At 51.5% G+C, this 21,388-nt stretch overlaps 1 protein-coding gene across 2 annotated transcripts in view; it reads left to right on the plus strand.

The window, feature by feature from the left end:
• ITGAV (integrin subunit alpha V) overlaps positions 1 to 21,388 on the plus strand; it is a 58,086-nt gene that overhangs the window by 30,795 nt on the left and 5,903 nt on the right. For both annotated transcript variants that reach the window (XM_059702524.1, XM_059702525.1), the window contains 8 exons: positions 8,911 to 8,956; positions 10,460 to 10,567; positions 12,707 to 12,765; positions 14,833 to 14,987; positions 16,914 to 17,051; positions 19,335 to 19,402; positions 20,030 to 20,177; positions 20,669 to 20,761. In XM_059702524.1, the coding sequence (XP_059558507.1) occupies positions 8,911 to 8,956; positions 10,460 to 10,567; positions 12,707 to 12,765; positions 14,833 to 14,987; positions 16,914 to 17,051; positions 19,335 to 19,402; positions 20,030 to 20,177; positions 20,669 to 20,761 (815 nt within the window). The remainder of the gene's footprint in view (positions 1 to 8,910; positions 8,957 to 10,459; positions 10,568 to 12,706; positions 12,766 to 14,832; positions 14,988 to 16,913; positions 17,052 to 19,334; positions 19,403 to 20,029; positions 20,178 to 20,668; positions 20,762 to 21,388) is intronic.

Raw genomic sequence — 21,388 nt, forward strand, 5'->3', positions numbered from 1 at the left:
TGGTGCTGTGCTGAGTGGTGCTGTGCTGAGTGGATGCTGGGCTGAGCTGGTGCTGTGCTGAGTGGATGCTGTGCTGAGTGGTGCTGTGCTGAGTGGTGCTGTGCTGAGCGGGTGCTGTGCTGAGCAGATGCTGTGCTTGTTATGCCCAGAATTCAAGATCCCCAAGATACCACGCCAGGGAGCCAGTCCGATGCAAAAGCAGAAGGTCCTTTATTGAGTTAGCTAACCCGACCCGGGCCTCCAGTCGACGCAGCGACCGGAAAACCGAGTGATATCCATGGGAAAATCAGGGCTTTAATAGTGAGGGGAGGGGGCTAGCTGTGGGCCCTTCGGATTGGCCAGGCGCCAAGTCGGGTCTTGTTGCACAGGATGTGGTCATCTCTATGGCGCGAACATCCCTTGCTTGTCATTAGAAATCCCGGGCGTGGCCAGCAGGGGCCTGGGCTTCCGGGAAGAAGGCACTCTTCTGAGCACATGGCCTCTGTCCCAACATGGAGGATCCAGGGTAGGATGGAGGGCATAGCCCTCGCCCTTTCATTCCCCCCTTGTCTTGGAACTTCCGTCTCAATCATGAGACGGACTGCACTTTTATTTCACCGTTGCTAGGGGCCCATAGTGAGCACACAGAACTATCAACTGAACTATTTTATACACTTAACAAATGGTCCGGTGGAAGGGAAAGAAACCATTTTAGCTTTAACAACTTCTATTGAAATAGGATTTTTCTTCTTAAAATTCCTCCATAGCTATTAAAAAGCCAAATCAAGATAAATTTATTTACTGTCCTGATGTTTGCATAAACACAACAAGAATGGTAACTGACTATCTTTGCTGGAATTTCATGGTTGAACCTTAATGTGCCCCGTAGGGCCAGGAAGCCAAGCCATCCAGATGCCATCAGGCCTGCCTGCAGTATCTGCTGAGTTAGGTGAATCCCTCACCTGTAGCAACTCCACCTGAGCCCACGCTCCAGGCTTTAAGGCCCATCTCAGTAGCCCTCCTACTTGTTGCGGCCCAGAGTGTGTGGGGGTTCCGCAGGGATGCAGAGGCATCTTTACTGCTCCCCTTCTACTCTTACCAACCGCCAGTGATGGTAGGGCATGGGCCTGACGCTCCAGCGCCAGCCATCTTCAGGGCTCCCAGGCAGGACACCAGGCTTTCTTCGTGGCATTCTTAGTGGCTTCAAGTCTTTAGAGCTCAGATAGGGCTCTTCAAAACATGATACTCCAGTCAAAGTTTTCCGTTAATAAAACCACTATTAGGAACCAGTCTTACTGAATCTATGCAAAGAAATGTACTTACTTAGCATTGCCAGATTTTGGAGGAATTACATAAGGAGAAAAACATACTGATTTACTCTAAGATTTTCTGACTTTCCTTGCTAATTTCTTTTCATGGATTTAAAACAAAACAGTAATTGTTGGTATAAAACCTTCTTTCTATGCATAACCATGCCTCAGACTTTCTAGTCTAAACAGGCTTTTTCCAGCTTTACTACCCCTGACATGGGCATGGTCACGCAGGCCTGCAAGACAGTATTACAGGCTGCCAACTGTTAGCTGTCTCTCAACAGAGACCAAAACCTGATGGGCACCCTTCCCTGCCCAGTTGGGCACTTGTCCTCTTGGCAGCTAGACACCCTTTACTTTTGGGGGTCACCCCACACAGCTCCCTTCCAGGACAGCCAACATACATTCAAACCTGCAAAGGAATCAAAGGTTAATATAACATATCAATATAATGAAACATAATATTGGCATCATGGCCGCTTCAGGTAGCCAAATATTCTACTAAACATGTGATTCTATAAATGGTCCTTGTCTTTTTGGAGCCATGTCCATGAAGATGCAGGCATTATCTAAGTGTATTACACAGTATTGTGGGGGCTCCTGGTGACAGGAGCGATCGCGAGTCATGTTACCGGAATCAGGCAGGTCAAGCACTCCGTAGCTTGAGCTTGAGCAGGTTGGGTTGATCTCTATCGATCGATGCTCCATTTGGTGATGAAGTCTTTCCGGATGGACCCAGGTTGTGATGCCGTCTACCTTGAGAGCGGTGGGGGTCGTCAGCCCCATAATGTAGGGATCCTTCCAACGTGCCTCTAGGGTCTCCCGGCGGTGCCTTCTGATGTAGACCCAATCTCCTGGTCTGTGCTGATGAGGAGTTGGGGTTGGGCTGGTCTCATAGATGGCGCGGAGGCGTGGCCAAATGTCCTCGTGCGCCCTCTGGAGCCCTCTCAAGGAAAGAGATAGTTAAAGAAAAGCGACCCAGTCCTCGCCAGTCTCTGAGTCAGATTCCTCCTCTCTTGGAGAACTTCAAAGTCCTGATGGCTTCTAGGTAACCCTGTTTATCAGTTACAGCGCTCTGCTTTCTTGCCTTTCTACCAGTTCCCTTTGTGGCAGAGCAGCAACCAGGCCTCTTTGAAGGGAGTGCGCTAGAAGGGGTACCAGCCCCTCCTTTGCTAGCAGCAACAGGTACCAAACCCTTTCAGTACATTTGACCAGCTTCATTCCTGCCCACCTTTACAGATTCTAAGGCCCATTGTTTTCCTTTAACCAGCAAGCCAAATGACACTGACCTGTATTATTTAATTCAGCACAGGCAGGGGGAAGGGCCCATGGAATCTCTGCCCTGAGGAACTGTGAGCCTCACCTTTAAATGTCCCAATCAGACTAGAAAAGCCGTAAATACCTTTTAAATCTACCCTAGAATTCCAAAATTCCAACCTAGCGCAGAATATACTTCCACACTTACATGAACAAATAATTATACCCAAGTAGACATATAAACACCAAATAAACATCCATACTTACATCCTTTCAGTGAACAAATACTTTTACAGTCTTGGGATCTTGAGCAGACAGGAACAGATGGGGAGGGCTTCCTTTCTCACATCCTAGGACAGGACTTTTGACCTATGTCTCATCCAGATAGAAACGGTCCACATTTATATCACAAAATACCAACAAATCAGTTTCAGTTGTGTAGCCAGTCTGAGTTTTGACTTCTCTCTGGAAGTCTCAGAGATGGTGAATACCATCTAGAAGCTATTAATCCATTCACACAGTCCCCCAAAAGTTAAAGAGGAAGGAAAGAATCATTCAATGTCACTCAAGAGGATTTCGGCGAAACAACAAAATTGACAGATTAAACATATTGGAAAACCAAGGCCAGAAGTACCCTCTGACGTTTCAGGGGTACCAAGGAAGGAGAAGTTAGGCCACAACCAGCCCTTCTCACAATCCACCATTAGTGACCAGTCCCAGCTCACTGGTCTACCATCCATTTAACATTTCTTTTTTCCTCCTATCACACCAAGGCCATGCTTTCCAGGTAGCTAGAACTTTTAGCCTTAATTTTTAGGTGATTAGCACTAGTTAAACAATTTTAAACAACAAAGATACATATTTAAGTAAACACATTATCTAGAACCTAGGTTAAACTTAGGCATATCCTGGGTCTCCCAAATACTGAGTTGGCAAGGTAACTGGAGCCCTTTAAGATCAGTATGAAACCACAGTTTCTACCTGAAAGACTTTGACATAACCTTTAATTGTCCTTAGTTTAAGGAAAGCAGTGTTTTCTAGATTTCATTTCTCAATACTTAACCAACAGATTTAATTCTGTCTTCTAGATTTTTCATGAGGCAAATTACTTTTTACTTTCAAGCGGCTCTGGAGAACCACATTCGAGCCTTGCAAGACAGGTTTTTGGCCTCCCTGGTCTTTTCAGATGTAAATTGACCACATTCTTTAAGATTTTGCTGCAGGCAGGAGGCGACTATCTCCTCCCTCCATTAAGAAAAGCTTTCTTAATTAACAAAGGACCAGTTTTTTGTTTTTTTTCCCCTTTGGAAAAACTGTTCTTTATTATGGATTAGTCTTGGGATTTATCCTGCACTTTTGAAAGGAGACGCTAGCTTAAAACCCTATCCAAAATTGGACGGTGCGCACATTAGTTTTAAGCCAGCTTTTCTCCCTACACGTGCACAGAAATCCCAGACGCATTTACCTGGGGAGGGGGTGACCTGTTTCCACAGACCCTCACTCAGGCAGCCGCCGACTGCCACACAAAGGAGGGGTGAGAGCAGTCCCCCCTCCCTCCACATTCATACACTTTCATTAGACATTCATTCAGAGTTTAAACAATCCATTCAACTCCTAACAACTTCCCCATTCCTGAGGGAGCTCTAAAGCCTCCCCCAATCTCCTTGAAATTATTAATCCAGCAAGTCCACAAAATAAAACGGAAACACAAACAACTAAAGGGCCCAAAGAAATACAGCCTTCCAACTCCATGGAAGCAAAAAACAAAGACAAAAAACAAAACAAACCCAAAGCCAGACGTTGGCTGCGCGCCAACCAGCAGGAGCGACCCGCCTTTTCTCAGATTGAGGGGTTTCTACAGACCTTCCGACTCCGCGGAAGCAAAATTTCCCCTCTTCAGATGGAGGATCGGGGCGCCCCCCGACTCCTCCTGCCTGTCTCAGATTAAGGGGCTTCCTACAGACCTTCCGACTCCGCGGAAGCAAAGCTATACCCCTTCAGACGGAGGATCGAGGCGTCCCTCGGCTCCTCCCACCTGTTGATCCCGTGCATCCACGGGATCATTATTACAGGCATTTACAGGCATTTACAGATTTCAGAAGTGAGCTCACACCAAAACACACGACACACACAAAACACGACCTACCGCGGTCAGTCAGGCCCTCCGGACTGGGAGTCCCATCGATGGTGTTGGGGATCCCGGCGAGCCCCCAAAATGTTATGCCCAGAATTCAAGATCCCCAAGATACCACGCCAGGGAGCCAGTCCGATGCAAAAGCAGAAGGTCCTTTATTGAGTTAGCTAACCCGACCCGGGCCTCCAGTCGACGCAGCGACCGGAAAACCGAGTGATATCCATGGGAAAATCAGGGCTTTAATAGTGAGGGGAGGGGGCTAGCTGTGGGCCCTTCGGATTGGCCAGGCGCCAAGTCGGGTCTTGTTGCACAGGATGTGGTCATCTCTATGGCGCGAACATCCCTTGCTTGTCATTAGAAATCCCGGGCGTGGCCAGCAGGGGCCTGGGCTTCCGGGAAGAAGGCACTCTTCTGAGCACATGGCCTCTGTCCCAACATGGAGGATCCAGGGTAGGATGGAGGGCATAGCCCTCGCCCTTTCAGTGCTGAGTGGTGCTGTGCTGAGTGGATGCTGTGCTGAGCGGGTGCTGTGCTGAGTGGTGCTGTGCTGAGTGGTGCTGTGCTGAGCGGATGCTGTGCTGAGCGGATGCTGTGCTGAGTGGTGCTGTGCTGAGTGGTGCTGTGCTGAGTGGATGCTGTGCTGAGCGGGTGCTGTGCTGAGTGGGTGCTGTGCTGAGCGGGTGCTGTGCTGAGCGGGTGCTGTGCTGAGCGGATGCTGTGCTGAGTGGTGCTGTGCTGAGTGTATGCTGTGCTGAGTGTATGCTGTGCTGAGCGGGTGCTGTGCTGAGTGGTGCTGTGCTGAGTGGTGCTGTGCTGAGTGGTGCTGGGCTGAGTGGATGCTGGGCTGAGCGGGTGCTGTGCTGAGTGGATGCTGTGCTGAGTGGTGCTGTGCTGAGCGGGTGCTGTGCTGAGCGGGTGCTGTGCTGAGCGGATGCTGTGCTGAGTGGTGCTGTGCTGAGTGGTGCTGTGCTGAGCGGGTGCTGTGCTGAGTGGTGCTGTGCTGAGTGGGGCTGTGCTGAGCGGGTGCTGTGCTGAGCGGGTGCTGTGCTGAGTGTATGCTGTGCTGAGCGGGTGCTGTGCTGAGCGGATGCTGTGCTGAGTGTATGCTGTGCTGAGCGGGTGCTGTGCTGAGCGGATGCTGTGCTGAGTGGTGCTGTGCTGAGTGGTGCTGTGCTGAGTGGATGCTGGGCTGAGCTGGTGCTGTGCTGAGTGGATGCTGTGCTGAGTGGTGCTGTGCTGAGCGGGTGCTGTGCTGAGCGGGTGCTGTGCTGAGCAGATGCTGTGCTGAGTGGTGCTGTGCTGAGTGGTGCTGTGCTGAGTGGATGCTGTGCTGAGCGGGTGCTGTGCTGAGTGGTGCTGTGCTGAGTGGTGCTGTGCTGAGCGGATGCTGTGCTGAGCGGATGCTGTGCTGAGTGGTGCTGTGCTGAGTGGTGCTGTGCTGAGTGGATGCTGTGCTGAGCGGGTGCTGTGCTGAGCGGGTGCTGTGCTGAGCGGATGCTGTGCTGAGCGGATGTTGTGCTGAGTGGTGCTGTGCTGAGTGGATGCTGTGCTGAGCGGGTGCTGTGCTGAGTGGTGCTGTGCTGAGTGGTGCTGTGCTGAGTGGATGCTGGGCTGAGTGGTGCTGTGCTGAGCGGGTGCTGTGCTGAGCGGGTGCTGTGCTGAGTGGTGCTGTGCTGAGTGATGTTGTGCTGAGTGGATACTGTGCTGAGTGATGCTGTGCTGAGTGATGCTGTGCTGAGTGGTGCTGTGCTGAGCGGGTGCTGTGCTGAGTGATGCTGTGCTGAGCGGGTGCTGTGCTGAGTGGATGCTGTGCTGAGTGGTGCTGTGCTGAGTGGTGCTGTGCGTCAGTTCAGTCCAGGATCTCTCGTGCTGGTTGGGCCCTGCAGTGGTTGTGGTGCTGCTCTCACTGCCCAGGGGGCATTGCAGGAAAGGCAGCTCTATGTTCCGGGCGTTTTCAGCAAAACCAGGGGCTCTGAGCTTCCTGCGTTGAAGTTTGTAAGGAAATCCAGGGAAGTCACACACAAGCGAAACGCTCCTTTTGAGTTTTTGAACGTTAGCCATCTTTTCTTAAAAAAAAATATTTTTATTGATTTCAGAGAAGGAGAGAGAGATGGGAACATCAACGGTGAGAGAGAATCATGGATCGGCTGCCTCCTGCACGCCCCACGCTGGGGATTGAGCCGCAACCCGGGCCTGTGCCCTGACCGGAAATCGAACCCGGGACCCTTCAGTCCGCAGGCTGACACTCTATCCATTGAGCCACACCGCCAGGGCCTTTTTTGGTTTTCAGTGACCTAACATTTTTGTGGATTTGACTAATCGTTGTGGTTTTTAACAAATACGTTATTTCATGTAAGTCTCTGGAGAATGCGCGCTATCTCAGCTCATCACCATCTTCTGGATGAGAAGAGAGACTCAGAAAGGGCGTTGGCCCAACATGCCCACTGGTTTGAGCCAGTGGAGAAAGTGAGATTTTTTTTCTGGCTCATATATACTTTGGAGTTACTGCAATAGACCTGGGATTATAATGGGTCTGTTCCTTAAGCGAAATATAGTGCAGAAAATGTAACTGCCCTTTTTTGGGGACAGTTACTGTGAGCTCAGTGGGCAAGTCCGTTGAAGCGCTCTTAGAAATACGACAGGAAGTTGATTCTTATCTCTGTCTGTGTTCAAGGATTTTCTGGTTATTAGTGCAATATATTTATAGAACTTTCAGCAAATACAGCAGAACGTATTTTGCAATCTCTTTTCCAATGCATTCATACACATTTATGAACGAAATAGAATTGTGCTTTATGCACTATTAATAGCATATTTTATTCACTGAAAGTATCAGAAATGTTTTCCCATGTTACTAATTTTTCTTCAAAAGCATGAATTTTATATTTTTCATTTTATCAAATGACTATATCGTATCGTATTTGCCTTATTTTGGGGCATTTATATTGCATATAATTCTGGTGTGTATACACCTTATTTTTAAAAACTTTTTATTTTTTTATTATTAGACAAAGTTTTAAAATTGTTTTGTCAAAGATAAGCCGGTGCTTTTTTTTAAGTTTGTTGATTCGCTTGTCAAACTGCAATCCCACTCCCTCTAAACGAAGGTTTTGCCACTTTTTAAACCACTTACCAGCAGCGAGTGAGGGTCCTTCTCTCACGTTCGCTCCCATGTCGCGTGTCATCTTGGTTCCCTGTAGAGTCACTTTATGTGGCGGGTGGACACTGTCCTTTTGTCTTAATTTTCAGTTTTTGGTTACTAGTGAGGGTAAGCGTTTTGTTTATTTGCATCTATTTACTTCTGTGAATTTCTTTTTTTACATCTTTTTTTCTCTGTTTTATTGGGATGTTTTTCTTTCATTAATTCTTTTTTTTTTTTTTACCTTGTGGCAGGTGCCTTAAAATAGCATGTTTTAGGCTATTAACTCAACTAAGACAAACATAGGTTTACAGCTGTTCCTGTGGAAAATAATGACAATAACAAATAATAGAACAAGAATAAACTCTGTGCTTCCTATGCACATGGCTGCACACCTCCTTTTCCCTGCCCCCGTACACTTCTTAGCTTCTCCCATTTGCTTTTTTGGGCATAGAGAAGTTCTTAATTTTTTTTGTAGTACAATCTGCCTGTTTTTATGTGTTTTTTTCCCGCATGTACTTTTTTTTTTTTTGCCAGGAAAGGGCTTCCTCCAATCTAGCTTGTTTATACCGCGAGAGCGAGCTGCGAGAGCGTTTTTTTTCCTAATTGTGAGCCCTTTTCACCTCTCACATATGAAGACGAATGCCTTCTGTCTGTGTTGATGTGAGTGCTGTCTGCTGTCAGTTCTAAGTATTCTAAACGTATGTGATGTGCTTTTTGGTTTTGGTTAAAAAAATAAAAAGAAAATGAAAACATACCTGTGCGGCGGCATCCCCAGGCTCCACAGGGCTTCCCTCGGGTCCATGTTTTGGGGTTCTGCTCCCCGCCTTGCTGGTTTTACGAAGTGTCCATGGGAAGACCGTCCGCGCGAATGGAAGACTCGTCGTATGAGGAGCGTTTGCCGTCGGCAGTAGCTCATTTCGAATTTTCCTACCCAACCTGCTAAAGGTCACCTTCCGCCTCCTCATGGAGGTAGATTTGAGACTGTGCTTAACACCTGATCGTATGTATTGGAAGCTGTATGGAATGGTATGCGAATTTTAAAGAATCACTATCATTATTATTAACATTTTTTCCTGCTCTCTTTTAAGACTTGATTGTGGGAGCTTTTGGTGTGGACAGAGCTGTGTTATACAGGTGAGCGCCTTCCCATCGCCGCTTCTGTTCTGAATTAATCAAACGTTTTATAGTTAAGTCCCAGTGCTTTAATTTCAGCGTAGTTTTCTGGAAATGACGGTACAACCTGTTCTTTCTCTTTAAGATTTACTGCAGGCAAACGGCATCTATAGAAGGAGAGATCCCCACGTAGAGAAAGCGTAGACGTTGTTAATTTCAGAAAGCATGTAGGGTTTCCCTCTTCGTTCTTGAAATCATGTCTAGAGAGTCTCCTACCTTTTCAGTGTCCCCCAAATTCTAGGAGTTGACGTTTTCCGCTGAGAGGCGAGAAACTGACTCGTGTTCGTGCGTAACATGCTGAGCACAGGGGCCGTGTGCAGCGACTCCCGGGACCACGGTTGCTGAGAGCAGCATGGACCTCCAGGCATGTGTCTCCCAGCTTCGTGCACCTTCCCAGTTACTCTGTGCCCACAGTCCCTCCTGCCCTCGGCCGTCCTCTCGCCTCCCAGGAGACGAAGGTGTTCACCTTCCACGGCCGCGAGCGCGGGCAGGACGCTCCGGCAGCTGCTGGGCCGGGGCTGGAGGAGCGCGACTGGCTCCCGGGCCCGTGGCCGCCAGACGCGTGTCCTCGGCCGGAGGTTGGGGCGGCGCAGGCCGGAGCGGCTGCATTTCCGGAGTTTAAATCGGTGCCTCTTTCAGTTTTTATTTTATTTATTGTAAGCTTTTAAAAATATATTTTTATTGATTTCAGAGAGGGAGAGAGAGATGGAAACATCGATGATGAGAGAGAATCATGGATCGGCTCCCTCCTGCACGCCCCCTACAGCAGGTGGAGCCCACAACCCGGGCCTGTGCCCCGACTGGGAGTCAAACCGTGACCTCTCGGTTCATATGTCGATGCTCAACCCCTGAGCCCCGCCGGCCGGGCTCCGTTTCAGTTTTTACAATGGCTGTTCATGAAGTAATACATGCAGGCGGTAAACATTCAAATAATATGAAAAGGGCATGCAATGAAGAAGCCTCTTCTCAGACTAGTCATTAGTTTACTAGTCTGCACAGTCAGAAACACGCTAGGCGTTACAATGATTGTGTGTGTGTGTGTGCATCCTTTGCACACCGTGGCTTTCTCCCGTGTCCCGCTGACATTGCCTGTGGCGTGTATCTCAGATCCCCCATAACAGCACGGATGGTGCACGGCCCCCGTTCCGCTGTGAGCGCTGCGTTAGGTCCATGGCGCACAGCTGGCTTCGCTGTTCTGCTTTCGTGGGCAGAGTCCAGAGAGTTTGGCCAGTCGTCGCGCTTAGCCTTAGGCTGGTCACGGGACGTCCTGCTGGAATCAGGGCAGCCCCGGGCGACGGGGACAGTGGTCATTCTGAGGTTTAGTTCTTGTCTTTTCACTGCCCTGTGAGTGTGAACCCGAAATGCTCAGTCAGCCCAGCATTGCAAGCAGCTTCTTCATTTTCCTCATTCCCGCCTCTCTCTCTCTCTCTCTCTCTCTCTCTCTCTCCCCCCCCCCCCCACTAGAGCCAGACCGGTCATCACAGTCAATGCTGGCCTTGAAGTCTACCCGAGCATTTTAAACCAAGACAATAAGACCTGCTCACTGCCTGGGACAGATCTGAAAGTTTCCTGGTAAGAGTGTTAGCCGAATGTTGTGATGATTATAGTTATTACTAGGGGCCCGGTGCACGAAATTCGTGCACTGGGTGTGTGTGGGGGGGGGGGAGTGTCCCTCAGCCCAGCCTGCCCCCTCTCACATACTGGGAGCCCTCAGGCATTGACCCCCATCACCCTCCAATCGCAGGATCGGCCCCTTGCCCAGGCCTGATGCCTCTGGCTGAGGCGTCCGGCCCGGGCAGCGGGGACCCGCAGCTGCAGCGGCCCCGCGATCGTGGGCTTCGCTTTAGGCCCAGGCAAGGGACCCCTAGCTCCTGGGACTGCCAGCTTCGACCGTGCCCAGCTCCCATCGCTGGCTCCACCCCTACTTCCTGCTATCACTGGCCAGGGCAGCAAAGGCGCCTGATTCTCCGATCATGGCTGGGGGGCAGGGCAAAGGCGGCCCCAGGGCCGCCTTTGCCCTGCCCCCCAGCTCTTAGCTCCCCCCTGGGTTTCCGATCACTGTCAGTGGCAGGGGGCTTCTTCCTGCTTTCCCTTTCGCCTCCCTGCATTGTGCCTACATATGCAAATTAACCGCCATCTTGTTGGCAGTTAACTGCCAATCTTAGTTGGCAGTTAATTTGCATATAGCCCTGATTAGCCAATGAAAAGGGTAGCTCGTACGCCAATTACCATTTTTCTCTTTTATTAGTGTTGATTCTGATGAGTGGTTCAGTTATTTTATTTTTATAAAATATATTTTATTGAATTTTTTACAGAGAGGATGGGAGAGGGATAGAGAGTTAGAAACATCGATGAGAGAGAAACATCGATCAGCTGCCTCCTGCACATCTCCTACTGGGGATGTGCCCGCAACCCAGGTACATGCCCTTGGCCAGAATCGAACCCGGGACCCTTCAGTCCGCAGGCCAACGCTCTATCCACTGAGCCACACCGGTTAGGGCACGTGGTTCAGTTATTATAAAAACAATCGAAAATGAGATAGTGCAAAAGCAGATTTCATTTGTCTGCTCTCTTATCATGTCATAGATTGGATTATAAAAATACTGTTCCAGAAAGATATGCAGAAGCTCCAGAAGTATGTTAAAAACTAGTGGAAAGTTTATATATGTGTGTGTGTGTGTGTGTGTGTATTTGATTTTAGAGAGAGGAAGGGAGAGGGAGAGATAGAAACATCAATGATGAGAGAGAATCATGGATTGGCTGCCTCCTGCACACCCTACACTGGAGATGGAGCCTGCAACCCAGGCCTGTACCCCAACCAGGAATCAAACTGTGACCTCCTGGTTCATAGGTCAACGCTCAACCACTGAGCCACGCCGGCCTGGCCAAAAACTAGTGTAGTTTTATTAAATGACGCATGCTCAATGAATATATTAAAAAAGAAGGAAAAGCTAATAAGATTTCAGAATTCATTCATACTTAATTTTTAAAAAGACCCATGAACATTTTAATTTTTAAACGGTATGATCTTTTTCAGATTTAATATCTGTGAGTAGCTGTATGAAAAAATATTATTTTGCTCTGATATACCAGTCTTCTATTGTCCCTTTACTAGTTTTTAAATAAAAAAAGTATTTTTAAAAATTTAACGTCTGAATTCTTCCATGGTTTGCGGTTTCTCAAGTCTCCATATTTTTACGCTACTCTTCCCTATAGCGCATGATTTTGCATATTTTCATTCTACCTGTATTTGTGATTTTCTGAAGATTTTTTTCTTTAAACTGACATGTTTTGTCTAAAACATTTTAAGATAGAATGGAGAAACCAGTATCTTTCTCCTACACGTCGGAATAAGTATGACTTGGTCATGACAGGCCTGGACCCACATGCTGGGACGCCACCCCGAGAGCCCCACTTGGGGGAACACCCGGTTCCAGGCACAGGGCCGGAGCGCTCAGAGCTGGGGGGGTGACTGGAGCTGGGACGACTTCCTTTCCCAAGAGCCGGGGAGAGCGATCGCGGGCTCGCTAGCAAGGGGGGCGCCCCGTCGGGGAGTGTCGGTGGGACTTCGATGACGTTTCGTTGTTAAATACAAGATGAAGACAGACAGACAGGAAGCTTTGCCGGGCGAGCTCCCCGCGGGCGTGAGGCGTGAGGACACGGAGCACGGCCGGCCTGCGTGACGACACGTGTGTTCTTGTTTCCCTGCAGCTTCAATGTTAGGTTCTGCCTGCGGGCGGACGGCAAAGGCGCGCTTCCCGCCAAACTGAGTAAGTGTCCGCATCTGTGTCCATGTCCGTGTCTGTGTCCATGTCCGTGTCCGTGGGGATCACACGAGTTACCGACGCTGCGCACCAGCTCACACTGTGGGGGCGGGAGTCACTCGGGCCGTTGTTACATATTTGAATGTTTAGTCCACAATCACTCTGTGTGGAAACTCCTACCCAGTGGGGAAACGACACACCTGTTCGTTGACGCAGCAAAGGGTCGCCCCTGAACGTGCCCGCGACCCTCACCGGGCCCAGCGCATCCCTGTGCGAGGGAACGAGCCGATGGCCTGTAAGCCAGGGGTCTCCTGGGACCTCCGTCCATAGGCCTCGGGGAGCCCCCGCTGGCTCTGGCCTGGAGGTGGTTTAGAAAGAGCAGGAGACACGGTCTGGGCCACTCATGTAACCACACAGCCAGCTCCCAGGTGGCTCTTCCCTCCCAAGACGTGGTTCTGTATCCTGAGAGCGGGGGGAGCATTAAGTCCTGTGGCCACGATCTGCCGCGTGGTAGGGACGGTGCTGGGAGGCACGACAGCGGGCGGAGGCTGCACCTGTACGGTGGTGTGTGTGCTGGTGCGTGTGCTGGTGCATGTGCAATGCTGGTGTGTGCAGTGTTGTGTGTGCTGGTATGTGTGCTGGTGCGTGTGCTGGTGCGTGTGCTGGTGCGTGTGCTGGTGTGTGCAGTGGTGTGTGTGCTGGTGCGTGTGCTGGTGCATGTGCTGGTGTGTGTGCCGGTGTGTATGCCGGTGTGTGTGCTGGTGTGTGCAGTGGTGTGTGTGCTGGTGTGTGTGGTGGTGCGTGGCGTTCACGGGGAGCAAGGGAGGCAGGCCCTGGTGGGGACAAGAGGAAGCCCCCCTGAGGAGATGGCATGTCGGGGCCGCGGGAAGGGCGTGCCTGGCGTGTGAGCGCACGGAGGGCAGTGGGGTGGATGGAGCAGAACTGGAAGCAGAAAACCCCTGGGTTTTCACCCCAATGGGACCTGAAGTTCAACCTTCAGAGAAACTGGAGACGCTGTGGTTAGAGGCCTGCACCCCCCCGTCCTGGGAAGACGCTCCCGAGAGCCCGGACCTCAGCGGCACAAGCCCTGACGCCGGCTTCAGGCCCGCGGCCGCGCCGTCGCGTTAAGGGGGTGCCTGACCCGACAGCGGGGCGGCCGGTGCTTCCTGACCCCGCACGCCCTCTCCCGGGAGCCTGTCCTCCACGCTCCCGCCGGGGGCTGATGGTTTGCACTAGACTTTTGTCCGTAAACGTGTCCCCTGTGAAGTCCACACAGACGTTTAGTGCGAACTGTCAGCTCCTGGCGGGAGCGCGGACGGCAGCCTTCCCGCGAGAGGGCGTGCGGGGTCTGGAAGCACGGGCCACACGCAGCCGTTGGGGTCAGGCTCCGCCTTAGACCAGCGGTTCTCAACCTTCCTGATGCGGCGACCCTTTAATACAGCTCCTCACGTTGTGGGGACCCCCAACCATAACGTTATTTTCGTGGCTACTTCATCACTGTAATGTTGCTACTGTTATGAATCGTCATGTAAATATCTGATATGCAGGATGTATTTTCATTGTTACACATTGAACATAATGAAAGCATAGTGATTAATCACAAAACAATATGTAGTTATATATGTGTTTTCCGATGGTCTTAGGCGACCCCCATGAAAGGGTCGTTGGACCCCCAAAGGGTTCGCGACCCCAGGTTGAGAACCGCTGCTCTAGTGGAAAGGGTGCCTCTTTGTCGCCCTGGGCAGGAGTCCTGCCCCTGCACTCAGGGAGCGTCATTTGCGTGTGATTTACACGGGGTTCCCCTCAGGCTTGTCGCTCTAACGGGGAAGGGAGGGGTCCTCCACCTGCTTTACTGCCTCAGGATCTGGAGCCTGGATCACTGACCTTCCCCGGGGGGTAACTGGGTGAATTCTGCCATTAATTGTGACACATTCATCCTGAACTTTATGGGTGGTGGTCTTCCTGGGAGCACAGCGTCCCCAGGGCGTCGGGAGTGGGCGTCTGCGGGAACCGCGGGTGCGGGGCGGGCGGCGTCCGGGGGCCGCGTTGGTTCTAAACCTTTGGTTTGTGCAGACTTTCAGGTGGAGCTTCTTTTGGATAAACTCAAGCAAAAGGGAGCAATTCGCCGAGCACTGTTTCTCCACAACAGGTCCCCGGGCCACCCCAAGAACATGACCGTCTCCCGGGGGGGCCGCATGCAGTGCGAGGAGCTGGTGGCGTACCTGCGGGTGAGGCCCTTCTCCCTCATGTCTGTTCTTCTCTCCTGTTGCTTTTCTTCTCATCCGGGCGCTTTTCACGTTCGGTCCATGTTCGTGCATTAAGTCCACAGGAAAATGCACGTGAGGAAGTGCGGCTCTTTATTTTATTATTATTATTATTACTTTTTTAATACATATTTTATTGATTTTTTACAGAGAGGAAGGGAGAGGGATAGAGTTAGAAACATGGATGAGAGAAACATCGATCAGCTGCCTCCTGCACGCCCCCCACTGGGGATGTGCCCGCAACCAAGGTACATGCCCTTGACCGGAATCGAACCTGGGACCCTTCAGTCCGCAGGCTGACACTCTATCCACTGAGCCAAACCGGTCAGGGCAAGTGTGGCTCTTTAAATGTCCGGCCCAAGTAGCGGCCTCCTCCTCCTGGTGGACCGCGTACCCCCAAGAGCCCCCCACGATACAGTCTGTGGGACGCAGGGCCCGCCCTCCTGAGAGGGAGTGTGGCGTCACAGGCCTCCCTCGAGAAACAAGAGAACTTACGTAAACGACCGAACTTTACACTCAGAGACACTAGAACAGCAACAGCAATCAAAGCCCAAGTGCGCAGGAGACAGGAAATAGTAACGATCAGAGCAGAAATGAACGAAACAGGGTCTAAAGTACAAGTCCAGGTCCAGCCAGTGTGGCTCCGTGGTTGAGCGTCCACCCGTGCACAAGAGGAGCTGGTTTGATTCCCGACCAGCGTACCTGCCCGGGCTGTGGGCACGATCCCCAGTGAGGGGCATGCGGAGGCAGTCAGTCAGTGATTCTCATCGTCGATGTTGTATCTCTCCCTCTCCCTCTCTTCCTAAAATAAACGTAAAATTTAGAAGCCCTGAAGGTTCCACCAGAAACTACCAGAACTGACAAATGAATTCAGTTGAAGCAGCAGGATGCAAAACAAGCGTCCAGAAGCCAGCTGCGTTTTTGTGCGTTAATAATAGACCATCAGAAAGGGAAACGAAGAGAAGAATCTCACTTACAACGGCACCAAGAAACCCACAGCGACCTTGGAGTAAACTTAACCAAGGATGTGCAAACCCGTATCAGAAAACGATAAGACACGAAAGGAAGAAAGGGGAGAAGATGCAGATACGTGGACGCATACGCTGTGGCCACGAGAACTGGGCCGGCGGCGCGATGGATAAGGCGTCTGGCTGCGGATCCGAAGATTCCAACCAGGGCATTGAACGAAGGAAGCAGATCAAAGAATATGCATGATCTGATTCTTAAATAGACAGGAAAGCAAACCCAGGGGCGCGCTGTTTAGCGACGGTACCCCGTTATAAACGGCTGCAGGCCAGCGCGGGGAGGCGGGCTTGGGCTCAGGACGGCGGTCGCTCAGAAGGAAGGCAGAGGGGCGAGGCGCTCCAGAGAGGACCACGTGGGTAGCTGAAGCGATGGCAGTAACGTTCCAGTTATAATATTGGGCGTGTATTTTTTAAAAATATGTTTTTTATTAGTATTTATTTTAGAGAGAGGAAGGGAGAGGGAGAGAGAGAGAGGAACATCCATGAGATAGACGTCCCTGACTGCTGCCGCCTGCATGCCTCACACGAGGATCAAGCCCGCAGCCCGGGCGTGTGCCCTGCCCGGGAACCAGACCAGTGACTTCTTGGCTTGTAGGTCAACGCTCAACCACTGAGCCGCACAGGCCGGGGTGGGCGTGTAATTGAGTGCTCATTTTATTAACACGCTTCGCATCAAATAACGACATTACGATGCATAAACTGATTGTGTTCTCAGTGAATAATAACCTTTGATAAGTTTACGTTCACGGAGGGTCTGGCAGAGTTGGACGGAGAGATGAGTCACACAGCTGGCTTTGCGTTCTGCGCTGACGGGTTTCTCCGGTAGCTGGATGTCCTCGTTAACGCGCAGCTTCTCCGTTTCTAGGATGAGTCTGAGTTTAGAGACAAGCTCACCCCCATCACCATTTTCATGGAGTATCGGCTGGACTACAGCACGGCGGCCGACGCCACAGGCCTGCGGCCCATCCTCAACCAGTTCACGCCCGCCAACCTCAGCCGGCAGGTACGCGCCTCCTCGCTTCTCCCGAGTCTCAGCCTTTCACTTCTTCACGGTCTTGCCGTTCGTGTTTTAAATTACCACAGGGGTTGCTCTTGTAACCTTGGGATTTTAATCAAAGAAGAACAAGGGGGAGGCGTCGAGTTAGAGATATTGAAAGCCACTTGGAACTTGGTGATACGGAGAGAACGTTGGGGTCACATAGAAAGTTAAATAATTCAAGGAAAACAACAAAATGCCAATTTACACAGTATTTTAATATTTTGCCGAACAAGTTTAATATCTGTTTTATCTTTGATTTAATTTGAAAAAAATACATACGCACACACACACACACACACACACACACTTGAGTGGCCAGATTATTATGACCACCCCATCAGTACTTCCTTGGGCCACCTTTTGCCTTCAATGCTGCGGCGATTCTTCTTGGCACTGACTCCACGAGATGTTGAAAGGTGATGGAGGAATCTGACCCCATGCCTGATGAATAGCACTGTCCAGTTCTGTGAGATTTGGTGGTTGTGGAACCAGCTGCCTGAGGGCTCTTTTAACTTCGTCCCACAAATGCTCAATTGGATGGAGATCTGGTGATGGTGGGGGCCACCTAAGCAAGATAAAGTCTCCCTCATGTTCTTGAAACCACTCCTGCACAATACGAGCACCGTGGCATGGCGCATTGTCTTGTTGGAAGAAGCCATCTCCATGGGGATACGCCATCAACATGATAGGATGAACCCGATCAGCAACGATACTTGGGTATCGTGTTGTGCAGGAGTGGCCCAACGAAGTACTGATGGGGTGGTCATAATAATCTGGCTACTCAGTGTATATGTACAGTACTTTCTTTTCATAAAACCAAATAAAGCAATAAAATGTCATACGGGCTGTATTGCAATATTCTTAGAAAATGTTATGTAAAACCCATGTATTAAGATATTATGATTGCATTTCCTATTTCTTCCTCTTTTTTTATTACATGTTCATATTTTTAGGTTAACATTTCTTCTTTTACAGGATTCTTTACCCTGCATTTTGGTTGTTATTTCTTCTTTGTCTAACACTCTAACATCTCAAATACTCTTTTTTTAAAAAAATATGTGTTTATTGATTTCAGAGAGGAAGGGAGAGGGAGAAATAGATAGAAACATCCATGATGAGAGAGAATCATGGGTCGGCTGCCTCCTGCATGCCCCACATTGGGGATCGAGCCCATAACCTGGGCATGTGCCCTGACCGGGAATCGAACAGTGACTTCCTGGTTCGTGGGTCAACGCTAAACCACTGAGCCACGCTGGCCACGCTCAAATACTCCTTTGTGTGTGGTTTGATAAAACTATACGTGGTAGACGTGTAAGGCAAATTAAAATATATTCTAATGTACTTTCGTATTAAAATCCAAAGTCTTCCGTGATTTGTATATTTTAACAATGTAGTTTACATTTTACTTTGCATGTGAGTACTTAGAATATGTGTGTGTCCAGGATGGTTTCTGCCCTCTCTCTCCACGTGGCCGCACACGCTGGACTCCTGGTGTCCAGTGGCTGTTCCCATGGTGGCTCCCTACATGGCCGTCCCCTGTGCTGTGCCCATGGCTGGTTCCGTGGCTGGTCCCATGGTTTGCTCTCTGAACTGCCGCTCTGTCCCCTCCTCCCTTTATACCCCGCAGCCACGTTTCCATGGCGTTGACAGAACCGTAGTCTGGAATGAGAAACCCTAGAAGGAGTTTATTTTGCCCAAGATCACACACCTTAGCTAGCAGCCGCTGAGCCCTCATTTATTTTTTTCATTTTATTGATGTCAGAGAGGAAGGGGGAGGGAGGCACATAGAAACATACATGATGATCGGCTGCCTCCTGCGTGCCCCCTACTGGGCATGGAGCCTGCAACCCGGGCCTGTGCCCTGATGGGAATCGAGCTGTGACCTCCTGGCCCGTAGTTTGATGCTCAATCACCGCACCCAGCCGGCCGGGCGGAACCCTCATCTCTTGACCGTCACTTTCTCTTATATGTGACACTTCATTCCACAATCTTAGCAGCTCAACCGGAGATGGAACGAAAGCTCCCACCTGGTCGTCTGGTGTCCTGAGTCCTTTCCTTCCTGCCATTCCTGACCGTTCACTGGCCCGTGTAAAAGGAAGTAGCCACGACCCCTGTTAGCATGCGAAGTGGACGAATCCATGTGCCCGTATATATGTGTGCACATGCGTGTCCACGCGCTCCACGTGTAGTAGGACGTGCCCCGCACCGCTCTCCCGCGCAGGAGACATAACCGCTCCTCTCTCCTAGGCTCACATCCTCCTGGACTGCGGCGAAGACAACGTCTGCAAACCCAAGCTGGAGGTCTCTGTGGACAGGTGAGGCCCGCCCGCCCGCCCGTGACTCCGCGCACAGGACGGGCACGCGGCGGGGCCCAGCCCCTCCTCCCGGGGACGGTGCATCTGAGCGAGAACTCGTCACACCCGAGGGGGATGCGTGACTGTCTGACGGCCAGGCTGTCGGTGCTGAGTTCTCCTCGCTGTGTGGGCGGCAGGCTGGTCCCTTCCCCCGCTGGGTCCTGTGCGAGGCCACCGTGTCCTCTCACGGCGGCCTTTCATCGGCCTCCTCCCGACCGAAGGAATCCCATCACATGTGCGCGAGACATAAATCACACAGAGTTTTTGTGAGAATCGTGACAAATGAGCAATTCCAGTTTTCTCCTAAAATCAGAGACCTAGTGCGCACAGGGAGACGTAAGGTGACGCCCGTGATGGGTGTGGGCGGCGGGGATATGCTGGCGCCATCGCCTTGTTCGCTCACTCGAGCGTGGGCTCTGCGCCCGCGTGCAGGTCCGCGTTTCCTGTTGAGCTGGGGGTCGTGTAAACGCCCCGAGATGCTGGGAGGGTGTCGGTGCCGCCGTCTGCGTGTCTGTCTGTCTCCCGTCCCGTGGACGGCCCTGCTGCCCCCGCGGCCCGTCTCACGGTCTGGGCCTGTGTTGCCCGCAGAGACCAGAAGAAGATCTACGTCGGGGACGACAACCCCCTGACCTTGATGGTGACGGCGCAGAACCAGGGCGAAGGCGCCTACGAGGCGGAGCTCATCGTGGCCCTCCCCCCGCAGGCCGACTTCATCGGCGTCGTCCGCAACAGCGAGGTAGGCACGGCCTGGTCCGGGACCCAGGGCACCCCCAGTCTCATGCCGCCCGCCCGGGAGCTCCCCGCGCAGCGTGTGCCAGCCCAGCCGCCCCCCTGGGCCGCACGGCCAGCCAGCCTGTCCCCGTGCCCTTGCCAGCTGCTGCCTCAGCGGGCTCTGAGGACACGGTGGGCATGGCCTCTGAGGGCCCGGAACCCGCCGGGCAGACGGTGCCTCGGCCTGGCCCTCGGACCCCGGCCCTCAGCTGCTGGGGTCCCGTGTCTGCATCCAGGACCTTCCAGAAGCGCCTCCGCGCGCTTACGTGGCAGCTGTGCACGCCTGGCTCCTGCCCGCCCGCCCCGCTTGCTCAGAGGGTGTGTTGCCTTGTCCTGCAAGAACGTAAACGCCCGACTGCGTGACACTGTCCAGGAACGTTTTGGTCTCCTGGCTTCTGCTTGCTGTTTTCTGTCGTTAATTTGTCTTCCTTGTAATCCTTTCTCTGTCTCTCCAAGGCCCTGGCGAGACTTTCCTGTGCGTTTAAGACAGAAAACCAGACCCGGCAGGTGGTGTGTGACCTGGGGAACCCCATGAAGGCTGGGACGCAGGTGAGACGTTCTGATCACGTGGGAGTGTTTACCGGCGAAGGAAAGTAGCGCATTCTTTCCCCTGTGGGTTTGTCTACAGTAAATTTCTTAAATAAACACTTCAAAATGGTGCCTTTCAATGGGTTTTGACTTAGAGGCCAGTGATTGGCAGGTGCTCGAACCACCGAGCCACCGGCCAGGGCTCACGTATATTTAACACAATGTTTCGCCAACAAGTGGAACGTACTTTTGGTTTTGTTTTTTTCGTGTTTCTCAGCCTCTCTAGCTTCTCCACTCACAAGCTCGTTCAGTCCGGACGAGGCCAGGTTATTTCCGGTGGCCAGCTCCGGGCTCGGAGAGTGGGAAATGCCTGTTTATGTGTCATTTACACGAACCCACAGCCGGCGTCCTCTCCTCTTGTAACGTTCCCACCTGCAGGAGCCGGGTGCTGGGTGTGGCGCGCTGTGAGCCGGGGAGCGGGGACTGGCCCTGCCCGTGTCCCCTGAGTCCAGCCCTTCCTGCCCCTTAACACAGGCTCAGGGTTCGCTTCCTGCAGACACATCTCTGTGCGGAGTTATTTCCTTCCACTGAACGAACAAACGCTCACTTTCTCATTTTTTTGGAAGACAATGAGCATTCCAAGGAGGT

Source organism: Myotis daubentonii, chromosome 7 (assembly GCF_963259705.1).
Source record: "Myotis daubentonii chromosome 7, mMyoDau2.1, whole genome shotgun sequence".
In the NCBI taxonomy this organism is placed as follows: domain Eukaryota; kingdom Metazoa; phylum Chordata; class Mammalia; order Chiroptera; family Vespertilionidae; genus Myotis; species Myotis daubentonii.